Genomic DNA, 22,591 nt, shown 5'->3' with positions numbered 1-22,591 from the left:
ATTTAACATCATGTCTTCTACGGAGTAATATATATGATCAAATATTTTATTGCTAAAATCGTGCATCGCACGAGACTAACCTAGTATGTACCTAAATATAATCTAATACATACGATAGCAGTCCACATATGACTTGAGATACAAAATCAATTTGCTTTGTCATCATCAAAATTATACAAATATTTTCTCCACAATTCAACGTATTACACATTTTTAAGCAACACAAGTCTCACTATAACCAAAAGACACAATCAACTACGTGGAACACCCTCAAAAATAGGTGACAAAAATTAATTTAATTCGCTATGAATATGTAAGAACCTTTTATATTGTCAAACTTATAAACTCATAAAGTGATTAAAAAAATTTGAGAATGTACCTCTCCAATACATTAATTAAACGACTAAGGTACATGACTATTGTCGTCTGATCATGACATACACAGACACACAGTACATTAATAAAACTTCAATTTGCTACCCCAGATTTGTTTAGGACTTTTCATGAAACTTTATTGGTGAAGGTACATATTTAGAATAATGGAGAACTACTCATATCAATTGGGGTATTATTTTTTTTTATTTGCAAAATATGTCCCATGTTAGTTTATGTGGCAATGGAGTAATTAACTGTATCATTATTACCTAACATGCATGTATGATTGGAAAAAGGTATCCCTAGTTTTTCATATACCTAGCAATTACACGGACAAATTGAATTGAATTGATCTGAACTTATTTATCAATTTGTATTTACACTTGATTAAACTCGATGATTCATATATGTTATAGTTATCAGTGGAATAAAGTTATTATTATAAGGGCAAATAATTAAAGAGATCGAACACACCCCTAATACTTAATAAAAATATGATTTTCTAGAATTAAGCAAGGCTGCAAGGGATAGATAGATCCTATCCGGATTTTTCAGATTTATAATATGTACAGTGTGCAATGTCACATCATATATAATAACCTGTTTTGATGGTGGGGTGGGGGTGACAACTTGAAAATTATTGATTGCAACTAATTTAATAAACTTTACAACTATTACGCATGGAACTACTCGTATTTCATATCAAATTCTCATGAAAACAAAGTTTTGACTTTGTCACAATATTTTTATTCAAAAAAAAACATGTAAGACTAAATAATTATCATGTGTTTTAATCTGTATAAACTGTGGGTACCATCAATTTATATACAACTCAATGCTTTCAAAAAAAAAAAAATATACAACTCAATAATTCTATCGCTATTCACTTGCAACTCTCCTTATACGACACGGGGTAGTTTTATATATAAGCGTTCTTTTAGTCAAGTGGTACCACAAAATATATCAACTGTCTAGAGTAGGTGTATAATCCGTGTACACTGTACATAATACATGCCTTTTTTAAAATTTAATTTTAGTGACTTTTGAGCATACGTACCATTTGATTTATATGCGGGTTTATCCAATTGTAGGCGGCTTGGTGGTAGGGGATAAACAGTGTTTACTAGTACATTATAGCAAAGCAAGTTGCCAAATAACTCAATTCTAAGTTGACCTGACCAAAGAAAAATAGTTCTGAAGGTATTGAAGTCTTTTGGATAGTTGCATTCCGTGGAGGTTATCTCATGTAATTATGGAGACATGTAATACTCCGTATACGAGTTGGACTGTTAGTTGTGTGATCGTGTCTATGTCTATTGGTAGTTTTTAAAATAATTATATATTCTTTATGATTATACAAAAATAATTGTGTTTGAGATGTACAGTATAATACACAGTACATTTTTATAAGGACAATGATTTTAATAATGAATTTATGAAGGCCTTAATGAAGTATATCCGAATCTCCTTAATTACCATGTAAAAACAATAAAGACTATTAAGAGGCTGACAAAAGTAGGCATGAAAATACTTTAAACTTATACTTTGGTATGAAAACGATAGATGCAACTTAAAAGATAGATTCTAGTAAAGAGAAACTAACGGTGGTTCTATCTTCTATCATCTGATTTTATTGTCTCATACTCAGATTCACTTTGTTTTCTTAAGTTACAACTATTACTTTATTCAATTCATATATTCAGTCTTTAGTTGAGTTGTAATACGAGTAGATGAGTGTCACATGCAATGAGGCATATATGCTCATATAATTTTCTTTGTCTTGGTGTGGTTATTATTAATTATTATTACTCTGTATTATTATTCAGCAACTTTGTTTATTTTTTACGAATGAGTCACAAAGTACGTACAATGGTACAATCGATCGATTTCAGCAACTTTGTAATTGCGATTTTTAGGGGGCTACTTGGATCTGCGGGGCACAACTTTGCCTTATTTAAAAGGACAAAATAGTGTAGGGGCAAATTATAGACTAGTAGTACTCCGCCGTATTCTATAAAAAATACTCTATTTTACAATGTCACTAGCTGTGATTCAATTATAGATAAGATAAATTAAGCAAAAGTTTTTGACTCGTTATTTAATATCTTTCAAATTAATATTGATTGGTCATTGGCCAAATGCCCAAACTCTTTTTTAAAAAAAAAATCGAGTAAGGAGATTGCTTTATTTTTGGTTGTAGGCCAAATACTTGAGAGCGGAGGTAAGGAAATCCCTATCCATAATTCCATAAACATCCACAAGTTATCTTTGTATATGAGATGGATTTTAGATTAGATAAAGAGTGTTCTCATTGACCTAAATTGAATTGAATTGAACTGAACTTATTAGAGCTGAATTGAACTGAACTACTTATTAGAGCTGAATTGAACTGAACTGAATATTTTATGAGGGAAGGAAATTAGGAGCTGAACTGAACTGAAATGAACTTATTAGAGTTGAACTGAACTAAAAATAATCTGATGAGATTAGGGCCAAAGTATGTGCTCAGATGAGTAAAATAATTATTGGATGAGGATAGAAATTGAAATGGACGATGACTCTAGTGCGATAGTGTTGTATCTAAAGTTTACTCGTTGGGGCGAGGACATAAATGGATTACGTATCTGTCAATATGTCATCACTAGTGTAGGAAAGAGGATTAAAAGATCAACTTTCACATCCTAGATCTATAAGTATATCATACTCAAAAAAAATATTACCTAGCAACTCTAAAAATTTAACAAACTATATACAGAATATTATTTGAGTAATTGTGAAGAGAGTAAAGTGGAATGTCAAGAGAGAATTGAGCTAAAAATTGGGCTATTTTTATTCGTGTAAACGTTGGTTTATTACAAAAACGTGTTGGAGCCCACATAGAAAACGAATCCATTATCACTTGAGTTGTGTTTCGTGGACAACTGGGCCATATACGTTCGTTTTTTCACTCTAAGCCCAACTATATGTTGTGGGCTTATTTGGGCCTCTCTGGAAAAATTAAGCCCAAGACAGCAAGATCATGATTCTTGAAAAAACAAATACGGAGTAATATAATAATAATGCAAATTTGCACTGGTCTCCTCCAAGATCAAGATGCCATTATACACTTGGTTGGAAGACTTGGAACTAAGAACATGCAATGCAAAGTAATATAGGCTTTAATCAGGTAAATATAGACGACCATTCCCTAGCCCCTCAAAGTCTCATCATGAGACAAACCAAGTACGAGTCACTTGTTAAGTTGCCAATGCCCGAATACAATTTTAAACAATGGGTTATCGTCCATGACCTCCTTTGCATATTAGACGCTAACTTGATACAGTATTAACTTTTAAAGTATTCTGTCAAATTAAATATATTTACGGAGTATAAAAAAAATTAACATTAAGTGTATTTGCCATGCTCGTACATAATTCATAAATACACTAGTCAGTTTATGTCTGGCTCTTGTTCAACAAAAAACAGTTTTCGAGGGATCTTGATTATCGCTCAATTTATTCATACTGTATTACGATTGAAGAACTACTACTAGTTGGTAGATGCCTGATTATATTGCCAACCCGTCTACTGCAACTGTGCAAGTTAAGATATTATAGTAATTTTTGTAATAAACAAAGCTTAGACTACTCAAATTTGTATGTCTTACATCATAAGAGATGGTTTCCTAACATTTAAAGTTAAAAAATTATATGGGAGTAGGCGTTTTACTTCTTCCGAATTGAAACCTTTCACAGGTCAACCCGACCCAATTAGTGTTCGAGTCTCCTTGTGAGTGAGAGTGGGGTTAGGGGAAGGGGCCGGCAAGGGAATCCTAGTCCCTACATTGCCTCTAGTGAGGACTAATCCCGTCACCTTATAATTGTGAGATAACAATTCTTACCACTTAACCAAGTATTATTTTGGTGAGGGTTTCCGAGTTTATTGGTTGATTAGTTAAACACACACATTAATTTCAAGGTGGTAATACATACATATACTTAGTATCTGCCATCTTTTGACGTTATTGTTACTCTACTAGTGTCATTACTGTCATGGACTCATAGTGGGTGCAATGCATTATTTGACTCTTGTTTAATTAAAATAGTATTTTATTGGACTTCCTAATTAATTACCAATTTCCAATAACTAATACTTCGTATATTAGAATAACGGTAGATGCTACAATACAAGGTCCCACAATCTAAAATATTGATTTATCAATCATATTTGACCTCTAATCTTATCAAAAATATTTATATAATTAAGGAGTAAATGATATATAGGACAAACGAATGATTTTGAAAATTCAATATATAGCTAAAATTAGAAATGTTGACTGTCTTACAAAATAAAAAGTAACTTTTATACATTTAGGGGTTATTTTCTTGCCTTTAGGCTTATACATCAACAAGCTAATTGATGATTATGAAAAGTAATAATAATACAACAAAATTAAGGATGATTTTGGTGGTGATGACCAATTTTAGCAGCAGCAACATAATAACGCTTAATAAGCGCCAAAGCATTACTAGTCAACTGACTTAGCTTAACAACTTTACGTTGAACTATTAACTTAACATTTCCATTCATACCACTCCCATCAAAAGCATCCCTACATGTTCCGGCATATGTTAAGGCAGTGCTTGTCCATGTTTCGACGTCGCTCGCCTCCATCTCCGTCTCCGTCCAAGCAGGAGCCCCACCCATCTTCTCGATTGACCGTGCAAGTTGGGCGGCGGAGGTCCCCACTGCCATGGTGCAGTCTGATAAGGCTGCCTTCTCCATCGGCTTAAGTGCACCGGTCTTAGAGAGCCGGGCTGTGGTCTGTGCCGCGGACTTGGCCTCTATGAGGGCTATGACGAGGGCCTTAGTAGCGAGTCGTTTTGGGTTGTTTTGGATTTGTGATGCGTGTGGGAGAAGGGTGGCGTAGCAAAGCGTAGGGTATGTGGTGGTGGAGCAGCACTTTTTGATGAAGTTTGTACTACTCGTGCTCGTGCTCGTACCCGTGCTTGTGCTTGGTTTAGTAGATGCTGATGAAGGGTTAAAGGATAGAATTATGAGGAAGAGTAAAATGAGGGGACTAGTAAGTTTTTGTGGAACTGAAGATCTCATGTTTGATAGGTTAAGTGCTTAACTAATAGAAGTAGCTAGGATTTATTGAGTTGAATTGCTAAGTATTTGAAACTCTTGTGCTTTCTATAACAAGTGAGTGGTTTGTTTCCCTATTTATAGTCCATTTGCACGTTGCACTTCACATAAACAAGTGATAGTCTGCTAGCTGGCTTAGCTGCCATTCCTAAAATATTTAGGGCATATCCAATGGGTAGGTACAACGATTTGTAGTAATTTGACTCATAATAAACATTTCAGCTTATATTATTATTTAGATTACTTCATTTATTTTCTTTTTCTATGTATATATCACTAACTATGCAAATAAAATATAAAAGTAAGGATAGCATAAATATCCAAAAGTTACTATGGTGATCAAGCTACAATGAAAGAGTAGCATGTCAATCAATATAATCAATATTATATATACTACCTCCATTACACGTTATGTGCAACGATTTGACATAAAGCAGAGAGGAAAAATGTCTAATCGTTGCACATAACCTATAACGGGGGTAGTACTACATATTATCATTTTATAAATTGCGGCAAATATAATACTCGTCGTAGAGTACAACTAGTGATAGAGGATAAAACCTATACGAGTCTCAACTATTAACTTAAATTTTGGTTAATTAAATATATATTGAAATTTGACATTGCATGTTTCATATTTGCATAGGTGGTAAATAGATACTACATGATCTGATCTTAAGATTCGTTAGTTGGGTTGTTTTATTGGCGGAAGAATGGCTTAAAAATCATAATTTATGGTTGTTGGGCCAATTTTATAGTACAATGAAAATATTTTGCATGGATATTAACTTCTTCTTTATTTGATTTTCGAAGATCAATTACGTCAATAATGTATAGGTTGAGTTAATAATTAATTACCAAGTTGTTGATCATTTTTATTCCATTGTTGTTTAATCAAACCAATCATACATAGTATTATTCATGTATAATCACAGGTTGGTAATATAATTTTTAAATATCAAATTTGTAACTAATTAATTTAGATATCACTTTAGCACTACTTGAGTGTATTTTATTACTCTGTGATTTGCAAAATATTGTATAATGATACTCATGAGATTTTATTGTTAGAGGTTATCTAGGTTATTGCCCGTAAAATAAGAAAGAGTGTATGTACAACCGTACAACCTCTAGGACTTAGGGACTAGGGAGTAATGGAGTATGTTAGGGCAGTATATAAGAAGTCAAATGTGAAAATATTAAGTTAACTAACTACTTGGAGCAAATATTTAACATGGTTAAAATCTATTCAAATACTACTAATAAGTAATATTGCTAAAATAATGCGTATTGCGTTTAGTTGAAAAATAGAGTAGTGTTTATTTGTATAATTGTAAAAAGTTTCACCTTATTTGATACCGATGATATAGTAATAGTAGTAAAATGGAACCCTTATATTATACTCATAGTACACTAATAGGTAACTTATGGTTCATGGGTGAGCAGATCCATCGATAATTGATTTGTAAACATAATTATTACAGGTTAGGATTCCAAAACATAGGATTATTAATCTAGAACCTTCTTCCTTCCTCAAAGACCTAGTGCCCGCAATTGCTAGCTAACTTTGAATGTTAATTGCTTTAACTCCTTAACTACAGCTGTTACGGAGTAACTTATAAGCATCTTTTTGTCCTAAACTCCATATACGTAAATTTACTAATCACTAACTACGAATATTGTTCATGGATTTTTCTTAACAGGTTCATTCAAAGTTTTCTTACAAACTATATACGTGTGTAATTATTACCTAATAAATTGCTAGTTATTTCATTGATAAAGAATGTTATCAAATTAATTTCACACTACAGAAACCCGAGTAGGCTATTGGTCAAAGATTTTGTTTCTACTGCAAATAGTCAAATAGCCTAATATTTCAGGACCAAGACATATCACTAATTCATGATATTGTATTGTACAGAGTAACTCTTTCTTATTCTACTCCCTATTTATTAATTATATGTGCACAGCTAGCTATACATCACCAATGCAGTGAGAAATTAATAAAAATTTACAAATTACAATTATATATAAAAGCTTCTTCTTACAAAATTGTACTTAGGAATCCAACTAAAAGACCACTAAATGTCAACCACTTAAACTCGTTGTTTAAACATAGATGAGTAAACGATATATCTTATGCAGTAATTAAACACGAAAGAAGCCCTTGCCAAATCATCACTACATGGTTCATTGTTTGACTTTTGAAAATTAAAAAAGATAAATAATTTAGAAGAATCTAGACTAGCTAATAATTTAAGCATATGCATTTGTGGTATGACTTCGAAGTGAACAAAAATACAGACAGAAGTGTAAGAAAAAGGGTTTAGTAATACACAGTTTTGTCCTTTTAACAAGTGAAGTGATCGAGTCAAGCAGACATAAAGAAAGTTCCTAAAGTTTTCGTGCATCCATTTAATGTACAGCTACAATTACCAATATTAATTATTACTCTAATAAAAAAAAAAAAATTATATTCTTAATATATACCTTAGATATTAAATTGTAGTACTATGTCGGAGGTTGTTCTAATCTGTTTGCTAAAAAAAATCTTGTATTCTTTATATTCATGCTTATCTACAGCACATAATGTAACCCAATTTTTAAGGCAGTGCCTATTAATTTCTATTAACTTCGATCTGCATATTATTGCAACGATTGTTAGGGTCACCCACCTTGATAATTTCTTACTCCACTTGCAATTCGGGTGAGTTGACTAGCTTTTTATTTTTCGTACATGTTATATTTAACTTTTTACACTTGATTTAGGGCAGGGGTGAGAATCGATCTCAGAATTTTCTATTATCGGGAAAGAAGCTCTAACCACTTGAGTTACCCTTTACTTTTGATTGAATTATACATTGTGCATCCAGTTATTTCTAAAATGTTGCTACCAAGTACTGAGAAACAAGCTTGCAAAAAAAAAAAAAAAAAAAAAAGTACTGAGAAACAAAGCTCTTATAAATAAAGACTGAGCTTGTTGTCCACTTCTTAAAACATAAAGTGAATATTATTGAGCCAAAATGGCGATAACTATTGTCAATTTGTCTGGATAGTCATCTCATGGCATTTGGCATACTATAGTAAGTATAGTTTTGTAAAAGCCACATAATTTACTGGTATAAAATTATATAGACAGTCTGTCTTCTGCTTACTAATTTACTGGTATAAAATTTGGTCCAAAAATACTGTAAGGCCCAATACGATTGTCCAAGTCTACTATTAGTGGGCTAAAGCGTAGATATTAGGATAATACTTTTATTAATTGGGCCAACCTACCAAAAGTCCAATCCCATTGCATCGAACCTTCTCTTTGCTACTCTTATGGCTTTTGTGAGTTGTTTGTAAGTTTAATTTTGTGACCTAGGTATCCAAAACTTGATAACTATTAAAAAGGTTTTCATTTTACATTCGTACGGTTATGAAATCAAAAACTATAGAGACAATTTAGGGGACATAATTCTGAATATATAAAAGCCGACGATCCTAATCGAAATTAAATTCAATCCAATTCAAATAAATGATAAGGTCCTTGTCTTTGTAAGGGCTTCCCACTCCATCTGAGGTGGCCCTCTCACCTTCACTATTGAAGATTTTTTGGCATCACAAATTAATGGGGGTAATCTCTTGGGTCCTGGTTTAAGTGTATGACCCACTATAATAACATTACCATATACTTTGAACTTTATAGATTCCAAATTTGTGACCCAAGAGAGTAGTTCATTAAAGTGAAAACATACAAAATACGGCCTCTAAAATGAGTTGGGCTCCATTTTCATTCAATTATAAGTCATACAATGCCACTATGTTACAATTCACAAAAGGCTTCATATTATGGTAAAACATTATATCAAAATATCATATTATATCATTGTTCATGCTATTCATTATCTTTACACTAAGAAAAAAGATTAGCATGAAAACAAAGATGTGTTACGTGTGTTGTACACTCATTGTCTTCATCACTTGTAGATCCGATCATGCCAAGTATATTGCATATATGTACTGCCAATCAAACAACTGTACATCTCTTTTATCAGTGACTAATGTCATACCGTGATTCGCGGAATATATAGACCATAAAGCCAAAAATTGAACTATTGAAGACAAAAATTGTTTGATTGACCTAATGACCTTCGTTTAATTGTCTTGCATGTCACAATAAGTACAAATCCTAGTTGAAAAAACAAGCAATCATATTTGAATACTCCAATTAAGTTTAATTATTTTAATGGGATAAACCCAATTTCCAACAGTTCATAGCTTTTTTCTTTATAGCTCAACTTGGTACAAAAATCAAAGAAACTGACCATTATACCTCAAGCCCATAACAGCATAACTTGATTATATTCGCCACATCGAAAACAAACAAAGATGCTAACATGATTGAAGAATCCCACTAAAATATGTCACTTAGATTTGGGGTCACCGGATCGAATCAGTCTTGTAATAGTCGTAGGTGCCATTATATTTATTATTTTCTGAATAATAATTTACTTGTATAGAAATAAGACACAATTGAATACTCGTACAGGTAAAACACAACATCAATACGTAATATTCATATATAGGGTTAGGGTCGTCGTTCTTATATTGTTATGCCATGAGTCTCATGCTAGAATTTACCAAAGGAAACCCGAAAAAGCTTATAATTAGGCTTACATATACTAAGTATTTAGTGTTTGGACAGTAGGACATCCATACTTTCCAACAAACCAAAGTCACAGGTTCTATTACTAGTGGGAATTGTAGGTCTCTCTCCACCCACTTTATTTTTTCTCTTTTGTGGGGTAAAGGGGTTAAGGATTGGGCCAGATTGAACATATATGAGGTCGGTCGTGAATGATTAAGATCTATAGATGTGAATGTATTCCTAAATATTTGAATAAAAATAAATGCAAAAATTCAACATTAATGACTCGAATGTTAAAGATTTTCTTGCAATTTTGTAGAAGTTTTACAAACATTACAAACCAATTCATCAAGTATTCAACTTTGATCAACAAGTGTACTCCCTCCGTCTATTTTTTTCTCAAACGAATACAAATCAAAAGAACAAATAGAGACGGAGAGAGTACAGAACAACACATGTACTTATCATACAATTACAACATGATTAAATTACCAAATCACACCATCGATCTTACAGAATCAAAACAACAGAATGTAGAAGCTCAGTCACTAACCTTTGTACTTCACAGCTCACACATTATTAATTACTTCCAAAAAGAAATAAAAAACAAAACTAATCCAAAAATTAAGGATTTTAAACCTGTAGTTTGGCAATTTTATACCTAGAAACAAAGCGATTAACCAAAGCAAGAGCATTACTAGTAAGTTGAGCAACATTATTAACCCTCTTTTGAACAACACCCTTAACTTTCCCACCTTTATTATGTCCATCTGATAAACCATCAACACAAGTACTTTCATCAGTTAACGCAGAACTAACCCAAGTTTGAACATTACTCATATGCCACATAAAATCTTCCCCATTAGTGTACCCTAAATTCGCAAGCTCCTCGAAGGACCGTGTTAGTTGATCAACCCCATCACTCATAGTATCGATACAATCTTTAACTGCCTCGAACTCTCTATGTTTGATCCCTTTGGCATTTTTCATTCGTGAAACAAATCGAGCAGCTGATCTGGCCTTAGATAAGCTCACCGCCAACGCGGTTAAGGCTAGTTGGCGGTGGCTTCGGCCTATCTTGCTACCAAAGCCTGATAGGCTGTGGTAGCAAAGAGGAGGGTATCGCGTGGCACGACATGATGATTGTATGAAACTTGAGGGATGTTTATTAGTGTGCTTAGTTGGAGACCTTGGAGGGTGGTGTGCTATGGTTGTGGAGAGTATAGCAAAGAGGGAGGAAAGGATGAGGAAGAGAGTAAATATTGGTTTTTCCATGGTTTATTGGTTTGAATAAGTGTGATATCAACTTTAAGGGGTTTAGGGGTATATAATATGGGAAGATTATCTGGTAAAAAAAGTTTGGTTTGTCTGTCTATTTTGGCTTCTTTTGTGGACTGTTATTTGTTTAATGTTTCTTTGACAGTATGTAGTGTTAATCAGTTCTGGAGAGTATCTTGGATCAACTTTACTAATTACTACTTGTTACTTGTACTACTTTACTAGGTACGAACTATGTTTCCTAGTACTTTTTCTGTCTCATTAAATTTATTCACAGGGTAAATAATAAATTCAAAACTAGGGATAACAAAAAATAAAAAAACATTATAACAAGACGATATGATGAGAACAGAGGAGGGATAGATAAGTAGAGCCCACTAATCCAACGTATGTAGTAATCATAATGTGCAACTTTGCTAGGGTGTGACAGATGAATTTTCTGGAAGTAAAAATGTGTAGTTACTAGTTACAACTTACAAGTTTACAGCTGAATGTAGCATGTCATGTTCATGTAATATGGTGCGTCATTACAATATGATACATGAACAAGAACAACTTAAAGTTCTCCATTGTGGGTCCAAATAATAAATCAAAATGTACTCCGTATTTTTAAAAACTTTTTTTTTTATTTTTTTTTTATAGCTTTTCTTTATTAAAAGGAGTTAAATTGAAATTATTGCTTGGATAGTGTTTGGCTTGTCGGCTCGGTTTCCAACTACCCCATACATAGCCTTTCTGTATTAGTATCGTTGTTGTGTTACTTGTGTATACAGTCATTTTAGATAATTAGCTAGCACGAATGAAGTTGTGAACCAAACAAGTTAGGCCATGTTTTGATCAATAAGTAGAAAAATAGATGGATGCAATTCATGAAAAATGTTAATTGGTCGCAAAATCAAAAGTTAGGTTCAAAGATTTTAGTTAAATTAAACAAATTTTTTGATGAAAGACAATTAAAAACACGTAATCTTAATTATACATGAAGTGCTTTTTGGATAAGTTTATTTGGCAAATTGATTGACAATCAAGGTGTCTCATGTTATTTGAGATCTTAAATTCTTAATGTAATGTACAATATATACAAAATTTCCGATATACATGGATTTAATTGAAATAGTATATTTCATTGACCCCTTTCAAAAAAAAAAAAAAAAAAAAAAAAAAAAAAAATAATCCCTTTGACCCATTATGAAATATTTAAAATAAATCTCCCAAAAGACCTGTAAAGAGAACTTTTGCAAAAGGCAATAGGCCAATAAGTAGAATAAAAGAATGCATTTGGATAACTGTTTGAAAGATTTGTCATGATTCTAGGTAAAGATAATTAGGTGAGTGCTTAGTAGTTGGTATTAGCCATTTTAGGGCACAACCGCGCAAGCCTTTGATAAGGTCAAAATTCACTTTAGCTAGCAGTACTACATTATTGGTTATAAGATCAACTATTTTATAGATGTTAAAAATTACGCTTGAATATGTGACATTTGTAATTTGATGAATAATGCTAAAAAAAAGTAGGAATGAAATATAAGGGAGCCTTAGCTTTATCTCATATTAAAGGTATGCATCGTGAAAATAACTATTTTTTAATATAGATATTAAAAATATTTTAATATTAAAGGTATGCAAGCACCACCAAATATTTGAAAGTATATGTGGATGATCCACAAAGTGTCTGATATATTTCAAGCTGCATGCCTGCATGCATAGAATTAACATTATGTAATTAGATTATTAACCACAAATATAGAACATTAATTCACAACTACTAACAAAGTTAGTGTTATAAGAATTAAATTAAAACTCCCTTTGTTGACGATTAATAAGTACGGAGTATATTAGATTGTTCATCATTAAAAATCATAAATAAAATAATAATAATAATAAAAAAAAAAAATAAAAAAATAGAAGATATAAATGTTTTGCACAGATAGATGAAAAGCCGTTGCCCAATTTATGTACATAGTTAAACAGAATCCTTGTTCTTGCAATCTCTGAAAATTGATTGTGATATCTTGCAAGATAATTGCACACATGATAATTGATTAGTACCTCAAGTCTCAAGATGCTCCCGAAATTCAAGTCATCAATAATATTAATTTAGCTTTACACCAAAATTTTGTGAAAATTTTGAATTTACATAGCCTCAGCTTGAAATGCTAAACTATATACCACATATATTAGATGATCGAAAAAGAATGCTCTTGCAATTCACTGAAATTCTATACTGTTACATATTTGATAACAGATGCGCGAAGCTTCTCCATGTATTCTGCAGCTTGCTTCTGTAAAGAAAATCAGAATCAGCTTTGTTAGCTTGCAAAATCTTATTCAAGCAGGGATCGATTGATAAAATAAACATTATTCCTATGGACTGGACTATAGTCCAATCTTGAGCCAACTTTGTGACATTTTGGGTCTTATTTACACTTGGGCATTAGACTTTTGTGCTCCCAATAATAAGATCAACTACTTTTTGTACATCAGCAATCAAACTAGTCTTTTTAGGTCCATGAAGTTGGTGACTTAGTGGACAGGTCCAAGTCGGTCCGTGCTCAGCCTATACTGGCCCTTTGGCCACTTCTAGGTGAAGTGCACTACCATCTAACATTACCAAGAATCAACCAGTAGGATGCCTCAACATAGAACAAAGTTCAGAATCCTATAACCTCAGCTGTTCTGGTTCTGCAGTTTTTTTCTGTCACCAAAATTCAGTTTTCTGATCCTAAACTTTTCCTTACCAAAGTAACTTCCCTGCATAACTCATACTAGAGAATCCCAGGTAATATGTCTTCAAAAAAAGTGTGATCAAATGAGAATCACCCTCATGATGTTCTCGGAAAATGGCTAGGCAAATCGATCATGTTTAATATATCTACTCATTATCTTATAAGCTAGACTCTAACCAATGTAGCTTGTCCTGTTATATAAACACGACTAATGAATTTTAGCAGAATGACTAGGCTCATACCTGATCACTTCGATGTGCACTTGCTATGTTCTCATCAAGTAGAGTCACCAAAGAAATATTCAGCTCATTATGCTCAACCATCTCCAATAACTGCACAGCAAGGACAGTGACATATGAATCCGTATGACCAAATAGAAGATTTTACATTAAAGGCCGGGGTTTCATTCAGAAATGAGTCAAAAGTATAGTACATACTGTCGAGTTTACGTCCTTGGAAGTGAAGATTTTCGTAAGACTTTGCTTAGCTTTAACAAGGTCATTCTGCAATTTATCATATGCTTCTGCATAACAGCAAAGGACCTAAACAAATGAGCTTAACGTGCAAAGGACTATCGAAAAATCATCTCAGGTTAACACATTAACAGACCTGTTGCTTCTGAAAGAGCCTTTTGCAATGCCTCCAATTCAATCAATCTGTCCTCCATTTCCTGCAGAAATAAGTAAAGAATAGTACATCATACTTAATTTTGATGCCAACTACAGTATCAAGTATACAGTATAAAATTTATTCAAAAAAGCACCTCAGTTTTAGCCATAGCAAAACGAAGCTGGCCTATTTCAGATTGTAATTGTCTGAAAAATCCATCATTCAACCTGCAAATTCAGCAAGAAATAGTATTGTTGTTATATCTTAATGTGAAACATCTTCTTATAGAGTGAGCAAGCAATTTACAATATAAAACAACTGTAAGTGTGCCTTAGACCCTCAATAGGTTAGAGCTCAAAGTGCTCACTTCAAATAGGCTCAAAATATAGCTAAAAAATTCTACAATATTATTCCTCAAAAAAGGCACCACAATATACTGACATGACAAAATTCTCTATATAGGATAACAAGGTGGTAGTTTTCCGAACATAGTACTCCATGTAACAATTTTATTCACAATGAAAAGAGCATATTTTCCTTAAATTCACAAGTAACTTTCCAACAAACATGATTCAAAAAAACAACTTCAACCAATAACAAAATTCATAGAAAAGTTACCTTGGCCTCAATCTAGCAATCTCAAATTCAATCTCCTGAGCCTCAGTATCAAGAAAATACTCAATCAACTCCGAATCCGTATCCGGAATAACCCGAGACTGAAATCCAAAATTCAACCCAATCCAACAATCATAAAACAAATAAAAAATCAAACAAAATAGAAAAAAACTTGAAATAAGTAGTACTCCGTATTAGTAAGTAAATAATAACCTGACGAAGAGCTTCTCGACGTTCTTTTTCTTCTCTTAAATGACGTTCGTAATCAACTTTAGCATCAGCATCTTTTTCAAACCGACGTTTGAATTCCAACTTGTCTATATGCCCTGTTTGTGCCGGTGTTTTGAACACCCCTTCTGGATCCTTCCTTTCCAAAAATAAAATAAAATCACTCTTTCAAATTTTAACGAAAACATGCGTCAATTGGTGTAATTAATGCTCGACTATACTTAATATGTATATTTTGAAGTTTTAACAAACTACATTTACGACCCTTAAGGCTGTATATATCATTTTCCAAAATCCGAAACAAATTAAAAGCGGAGAGAAAAGGAGAAGAAGAGTTTACCCAAACACAACAAATTTTGGGTCTTGAAGGTACTTTGATTGAGTTAGGGAATGAGCGTAAGTGAGCAACTCCGAAGCTCAGAGCAGCCATTGATGATGATGATGATGATGATGAGAAAAGATTGGTTTCTTTGTTATCTAACGGATAGACTTTTTCTTATCCTTTCTAAATTTAGCTATAAATAAAACTACCACAGATATTTTTTGGACGGGCCTAGCCCAATAAGGATTTGACTGGGCCTAAATATGGCCGACTTTGTGGGCTAAGACGCTAAGTTGGGCAAATTATAAGATGCACCATGGTGCATATAGTTATATGTGAACCACCAAAACCCGACTTTACTTAGCGCAGCCTCTATTCCACTCATTTATTAGATGTAGGGAGAAAATAACCATTTTATATTTTTTTTCCTCTCAAGTAATCTCTAATAACAAGAGTGCATTAATTTAACTTAAAATACATTGAATTGACAATGGGTAATGATTTTTACATTAGCCTCTTCGAATTTGATAAGAATCATACGAATCTATTATGTGTAGAATCAATAAAACCACTTTTTATCCTTAAAAAAAAAATAAAATAAAATAAAACCACTTTTTTATATTTCGTTCAAATTGTATGAAATGATTGAGCCTATTTCGTGTGTCACCTAACTTCATCCGATTCGTGTTCATATTCATTAGATCTCGGAATATTGTTCGCTAATTGATTGTGTAAGTAATTCGAATAAACGAAGGTATAAATTTCTGGAAATTAGGTGTGGAAGGTGGAAAGGAAAACAGGCAAAAATGTCGTGAAGATGATTTTAGCTTAGAAGGGTATTTATGGTATTTAGGAGGGGTGTATAGTAGTAACTAGAGGTTGCGTTTAGCAATCATGATTAAAATATACTCTCTCTTCTCTTTTCTCCTCTACTTTCCTAATTTCTGAATTTTCTCTCTTTTATTTTCTCTTTCCTCTGTTTTCTCTCTATTTTATTTTTTCTTTCTCTTGAATTCGTTCATCATCCTTTTAATTGAATTCCTTCATATTGTTGATCATCATAGGTGTAATAATTCCTTTATAAAATTAAATTCAAATTTTGTTTTCTTCAACCTTCAATTTGAAGCTTTGTTAATGGAGTTTTTACAATGAAGTAGTGAAGCTAAAAATGGCGGCGACGTCGAATAGAAGGTGGTTAAGATGATGGTGTGATTATTTTTAGATGAAATTTCATTATCTAAATCAGCATGGCTAGGTTTGAGTTTCGAAATATGTAGCTTTCATATTCTTATGTTTTTTTTTTGTGATAATTGTGTATTTTTGTTATGAACAATTATGTATTTGATTATATTTTAGCATTTTGAACATTTTAAGTTAAAAATATGAATGTATGATACGTTTTTTGTAAATACATAACATGTATTTTTGAAATTACGAACATCTTTATTATAATTTTGAACATGCGATACATTACTTATAAAGTTATAAACTTATTTTTGTTTTAGATTATGTATTTTTAATTTTATTAAAAAATTTGGCATTCTCTACTTTATGATTTATAAATCTGAACATTTGGAAAGTGTAGAATTTTTTGAAGGGTGTTCATTGGTTTGTGGTTGGGTTCAAAAGTTTTTGTAGGGGGTTCAGAGGTTATTCTACGGTGTTTAGTGGTTTGTGTTTAGAAGTTTTCGTAGGGGGTTCAGATGTTATTTTAGGGTATTCAGTGGTTTGTGATTGGGGTTCAGAAGTTTTTGTAGGAAGTTCAAAGGTTTTTGTAGGGTGTTAAGTGGTTTATGATTGGGTTCAAAAGTTTTTGTAAGGGTTTAGAAGTTTTTTAAGGGTGTTTAGTGGTTTGTGGTTGGGGTTCAGAAGTTTTGTAGGGGGTTTAGAGTTTTTTGTAGGGGTGTTCAGTAGTTTGTGGTTGGGGTTCAAAAGTTTTTTTGTATTTTTTTTGGGGAGGGGGGGGGGGGGGGAGGGGTTTAGAGGCTTTTGAAGGGTGTTCAGTGGTTTGTGGTTGGGGTTAATAAGTGGTTTTCGTAAGGGGTTCAGAGGGTTTTGAATGGTGTTTAGTGGTTTGTGGTTGGGGTTCAGAATTTTTTGTAGGGGGGTCAGAGGTTTTTAGTAGGGTGTTCAGTGGTTTGTGGTTGTGGTTCAGAAGTTTTTGTAGGGACTTCAGAGGTTTTTGTAAGGTGTTCAATAGTTTATGGTCGGGGTTCAGAAGTTTTTATAGGGGGTTCAGAGGTTTTTGAAGGGTGTTAAGTGATTTGTGTTTAGGGTTCAAAAGTTTTTTTAGGGGGTTCAGAGATTTTTCTAAAATGTTCGGTAGTTTATGATTGGGATTCAGAGGTTTTTGTAGGGGTTGATCAGAAGTTTTTTAAGGGTGTTCAGTGGTTTGTGGTTGGGGTTTAAAAGTTTTGTACCAGGTTTAGAGGTTTTTGTAAGTGTTCAGTGATTTGTAATTAGGGTTCAGAAGTTTTTAACAATTGTTTTTTTCTTAGATACATCATCTAATTTCTTCTTTTTTGGTATTCTGACGTTGAACATTTGACTAATTGTACTGTTAAAAAATTTTAGGTTTTAAGTTAGTATTCAATTCTAAAAATTAACAATTTCAAATCAAATTGCGAATTTAAACAATAAATTACTTACACATCTTCATCCTCTTCAATAGAAGCATATAATTTTGATTTTCTACCAAAAAAAATTATAAAAAAATAAATTTTAAAGAGTCAAAGAGTCAATTATATAGTAGAATATAGTTTTAATTTTACAATTTGTTGAATTATATTAGCAAATTTAACATAAATGTAGGAAAATCAAAAAAGTTTAAGTGATGGTTACGTTTTTAAAGGTGTTTTTGTGTGTTTTTTTGTCTTTTGTTATGGTAGATAAGTAGATTGCCGTTTTTAGAGAAAGAAAAATGGTGAGAGGAGAGAGAAAATACAAAAGAATTAATTGAGAAAGGTTTTTAATTTATGGGAGGAGAGAGAAATTTTTTAAAATGAAATAAAAATAGATATGACATTTTTTTAAAAACTTAAATTGATATGACAATTGGTCAGAGGATGAACTAATATTCTTAAAAATAATTAATAAAAAAAATTTTGTGGGCTTCTTTTGTCTGGGCTCCCCCTGTTGGGCACAGATTGGGCCAGGTGCACATATTTCTAGGTACATCATGATGCACATAATACTAATTGGCTAAGTTGAGGCTTTGTTGATACTTGATATGGGTGTATTGAAGGGAAGAGTCAATGATAAGGTCGATAATTCCTGATGACCCTAATAGGTTAACGTTGACAAATCATCTTTTATTAAAACTGCATTGAGATTTAAAAGGAAATTTTGTGTAAAACTACTCAAAAAATAAAATGGTTTATAAATCTAATATAATCTAATATATATAAATAAAGTAGGCATTTTTGGAGAGCTTGAGAGCGCCACATAAGAAAAGGTATATTTTCGACCAATCAAAAATTAGATTTTTATTTTATTTTAGAATTAAAAAAATCACTCGCCACCTAAACAAAAGTGACGAATAAAATTTTAAATTTTTTCCACGTAGGTAAAAACGACGAATAGTAATTTATTAGGATTTTATTTATTTAAGAACACTAAATTTTATCATTTTTATTTGTAACAAAACTAAAAATTATCTTTAGATATTAGGATTTATATTATTTAAAAAACTAAAAAATTATATTTTGATATTTAATTAAAAAATATAAATTATCACTTGATGTTAATGATTTTATGTAAATATCTGATGATATGATACTTTCATACAAAATTTTAAAACTTATAATGCAAGAAAAAAAACTAAGAGATCACCAAAAAAATATTTATATACAAAATGTATATAAAAATTTGTGCATCACACGCCACATAAGCAAAATTAATATTTCGACCAATGAAAAATTAGATTTATATATTAATTTAGAATTTTAATTTTCAGTGGCCATTTAAGAAAAAATTAACAAATGAAATTTGAGAATTGAAAACAAAAAATAGTAATTTAAGATTTAAATTATGAAAAAAAACAAAAATTATCTTTTATATTATCTTTTACATTAGGATTTATATTATTTTAACAAATAATTAGAAATTAAAAATATATTTTGATTTGATGATTTTATCTAACTATCCGATGAATGAGATAATATTTATTTCAATTTATAAATTCAAATCCTATATACGTAAAACTTAACAAAATATTTTACCTTAAATTAATGTTAAAATAATAGAATAGAAAATAAAAACAAAAAAATTAAGAAATTACAAAAAAATATACAAAATGATATATTTAAAAACCGTGCATCGCACGGGCTTACATCTAGTATATATAATAAAGTAGGCAATTTTCGGGAGCATTTGACACGCCACATAAGAAAAGGTATTATTTTGACCAATGAAATTTTAGATTAATAATTTATTTTAAAATTAAAAAATTCACTCGCCACCTAAGAAAAAGTGACGAATAAGATTTAAGAATTTTGCCACCTAGGTAAAAATACGAATAGTGAACAATTAAAATTTAAATTATTTAAAAAACTAATAATTATCTTTTTTACATACATGGATGTAAATCTTTGATCGTAAATATCTTTAATCTCTCTTTAGCACATATTATAAAAATTAGATATTAAAAATGTACTCATCGAAACGAATAAAACTAAATCTCATATCACTATGTTTTTCCTTATATACAAAGAGAAATTTAGAAGATTCCCCCTAATTTTTTTAATAGTTAAAAGATTTTAGATGAGACTAACATTTTGAAACATAACGAGTATATAAAAAAACGCATTTGCAAAAGACTTATTTTAATCAATAAATAAAATAATTTGTCATTCATTTTTTATTAAGAAAAATTAAAGAATAAGGTTTGGAATTTTAAATTCAAGCGCCACGTAAAATAAATAAACCTACGAAAGATAACTTTAGTGTTAAAATTTTTTTAAAAAATTATCTTATGATATTAGGAATTTTATTCAAATATCCGATGAATGATCTTCATATAAAAAAAATATTAAATTAATTAAAAAGATTTACTAGAACCGTGCATCGCACGGGCTTATATCAAGTAACTATCTGTTTTTAAAAATTTTGTTTAAAATTACCCATAAGATAACAAATGTTTGTCTAACACTACTTATAAACGTTTTTCATCCAATTGAGCCGTTTGTGGGATCCACTCTTACGGTTTCCCATCCATTAACTCCCCTCCTTAACTATCTCTCTATCTTCATTTACATTTCCTCCATTTTTACTGCTCTTCTTTTGCTATCTTATGAGTAGTTCTAAACAATATTTTTAAAAAATGGTTAGTTGTTCACAAAACAGCTTATCTTTAAGATAGTTTTACACAAAATTTCCTAATTACAATGCATAAAGATAAAAATTAATTTGTTTTGAATTAGTTGTACACTTGACTAACTTATAGGAAGGACAACGGAAAAAATCAAGAGGATGAACATTAGAAATTTTGGGAAAAGAGTGAGATACAAATTGATATTTTTCTAAGAGCAGCCCTATTTACATTTTCGAGAGAGCAACCTTACAATTCATGTTTTTTTTAATTTTAGGGAAATTCTCATTGGTAGCCTTGTACTTTTGTGTATTTCCATTGGCAGCCACTTTTTATACGAATTATCTTTGGTAGCCGCCAACTCTTAAAAAATTACTTCCATAACCTTATTGAGCTAAAATCGTTAGTCGACGGTTAAATTTAACCGAGGTTAGTTTTATAACAATTAAAAAATACTTAACTAAGGTTAGTTATATCATAATTTAATTAATCTTAAAAAAAAATAAAAACAACAACCCTTTCCCTAACCAACCTAGCCACCCCTCCCATCTCCACCTCCACCGACGGCGTTGGTGCCCAAGCTTTCCCTCCCACCAGCGCCCACTTCCCGACACCCCGACTTCAATTTCCGACACCCCCAGCCCTAATTCCTGAAAACCCCAGCCCCAATTCCCGAACTCCCAAGCCCCAGCTCCCTCGCGCACCAAATCGGCAAACCCCGCAACACCAGCCAACAAACAACCAAGGTTTTGATCTTTTTGATGATAATGCTGAATGATGGAGATGTTCGATGAGGACGCATGAAGAAGGTTAAATTGGGGTAGATCGTGAGCAGCCAAAGAAGGGAAAGAAAAACATGATTGGTTTAAGGGTTTTCATAGAAAGAGGGAAAGAGAAAAGAGGTGATATCGTGGTGTATAGACCAGGTAATTGTGGTGGATTAGGGGGGATGGGGACACGACTGAGGGTGGGGGAGGGCAGCGGCAGCGATGACGCCGGCAGAGGGGGAAAGGGGACTAGGTGAGGTAGGTGTTGACTGGGCTAATGCGTGGGGGGGGGGGGAGGGATATTCTTTTTTTTTTTTGTTAAATTAATAAAATTAAAATTTATTCAATTAAATTTTAACACCCACTTAACGGTTTATGTTAAATATGGTTACGTAAGTGAAACGGTTAAGAGTTCGAGGCTACCAAAGATAATTCATATAAAAAGTGGCTACCTATGAAAATACGCAAAAGTATAAGGCTACCAATGAGAATTTCCCTTAATTTTATTGCATTGTGTAGTTACCTACTTCGTATAATTAAATATAATGTCAAATCATTTTGGCATTCAATTTGTGGCTTCACTTTAGAGTTATACTAGATTAG

General features: G+C 31.9%; 2 protein-coding genes and 1 pseudogene across 3 annotated transcripts in view; all 3 read right to left on the bottom strand.

Moving 5' to 3' along the window:
• Nucleotides 1–4,739: 4,739 nt before the first annotated feature.
• Nucleotides 4,740–5,466, bottom strand: LOC145567599 (21 kDa protein-like). The gene has a single exon (XM_081626918.1). The coding sequence runs from the start codon at nucleotides 5,464–5,466 to the stop codon at nucleotides 4,807–4,809; it is 660 nt and encodes a 219-aa protein (XP_081483044.1). The 3' UTR covers nucleotides 4,740–4,806.
• A 5,111-nt stretch (nucleotides 5,467–10,577) lies between these two features.
• Nucleotides 10,578–11,453, bottom strand: LOC145594789 (pectinesterase inhibitor 9 pseudogene; annotated as a pseudogene).
• Nucleotides 11,454–13,341: 1,888 nt separating this feature from the next.
• LOC145581464 (uncharacterized) overlaps nucleotides 13,342–22,591 on the bottom strand; it is a 74,485-nt gene continuing 65,235 nt past the window's right edge. The window contains exons 2-9 of one of the 2 annotated variants that reach the window (XM_081638477.1): nucleotides 15,932–16,045; nucleotides 15,577–15,726; nucleotides 15,367–15,464; nucleotides 14,903–14,975; nucleotides 14,749–14,809; nucleotides 14,577–14,662; nucleotides 14,382–14,471; nucleotides 13,342–13,695 (exon numbers count right to left, since the gene is read on the bottom strand). In XM_081638477.1, coding sequence (XP_081494603.1) covers nucleotides 13,633–13,695; nucleotides 14,382–14,471; nucleotides 14,577–14,662; nucleotides 14,749–14,809; nucleotides 14,903–14,975; nucleotides 15,367–15,464; nucleotides 15,577–15,726; nucleotides 15,932–16,021 — 711 coding nt within the window. In that variant the 5' untranslated portion in view covers nucleotides 16,022–16,045 and the 3' untranslated portion in view covers nucleotides 13,342–13,632. Of the gene's footprint in view, nucleotides 13,696–14,381; nucleotides 14,472–14,576; nucleotides 14,663–14,748; nucleotides 14,810–14,902; nucleotides 14,976–15,366; nucleotides 15,465–15,576; nucleotides 15,727–15,931; nucleotides 16,094–22,591 lie in introns of those variants that run through there. The other variant, XM_081638472.1, reaches the window with a different exon arrangement.

Source organism: Chenopodium album, chromosome 2 (assembly GCF_948465745.1).
Source record: "Chenopodium album chromosome 2, dcCheAlbu1.1, whole genome shotgun sequence".
Taxonomy (NCBI): domain Eukaryota; kingdom Viridiplantae; phylum Streptophyta; class Magnoliopsida; order Caryophyllales; family Amaranthaceae; genus Chenopodium; species Chenopodium album.
The sequence above is the reverse complement of the archived record's forward strand: the minus strand, read 5'-3'. Positions and strand labels throughout refer to the sequence as shown.

Bases quoted from the DNA above. Each gene is read 5' to 3' on its own strand.
- LOC145567599 (XM_081626918.1), bottom strand. From the start codon at position 5,466: ATGAGATCTTCAGTTCCACAAAAACTTACTAGTCCCCTCATTTTACTC.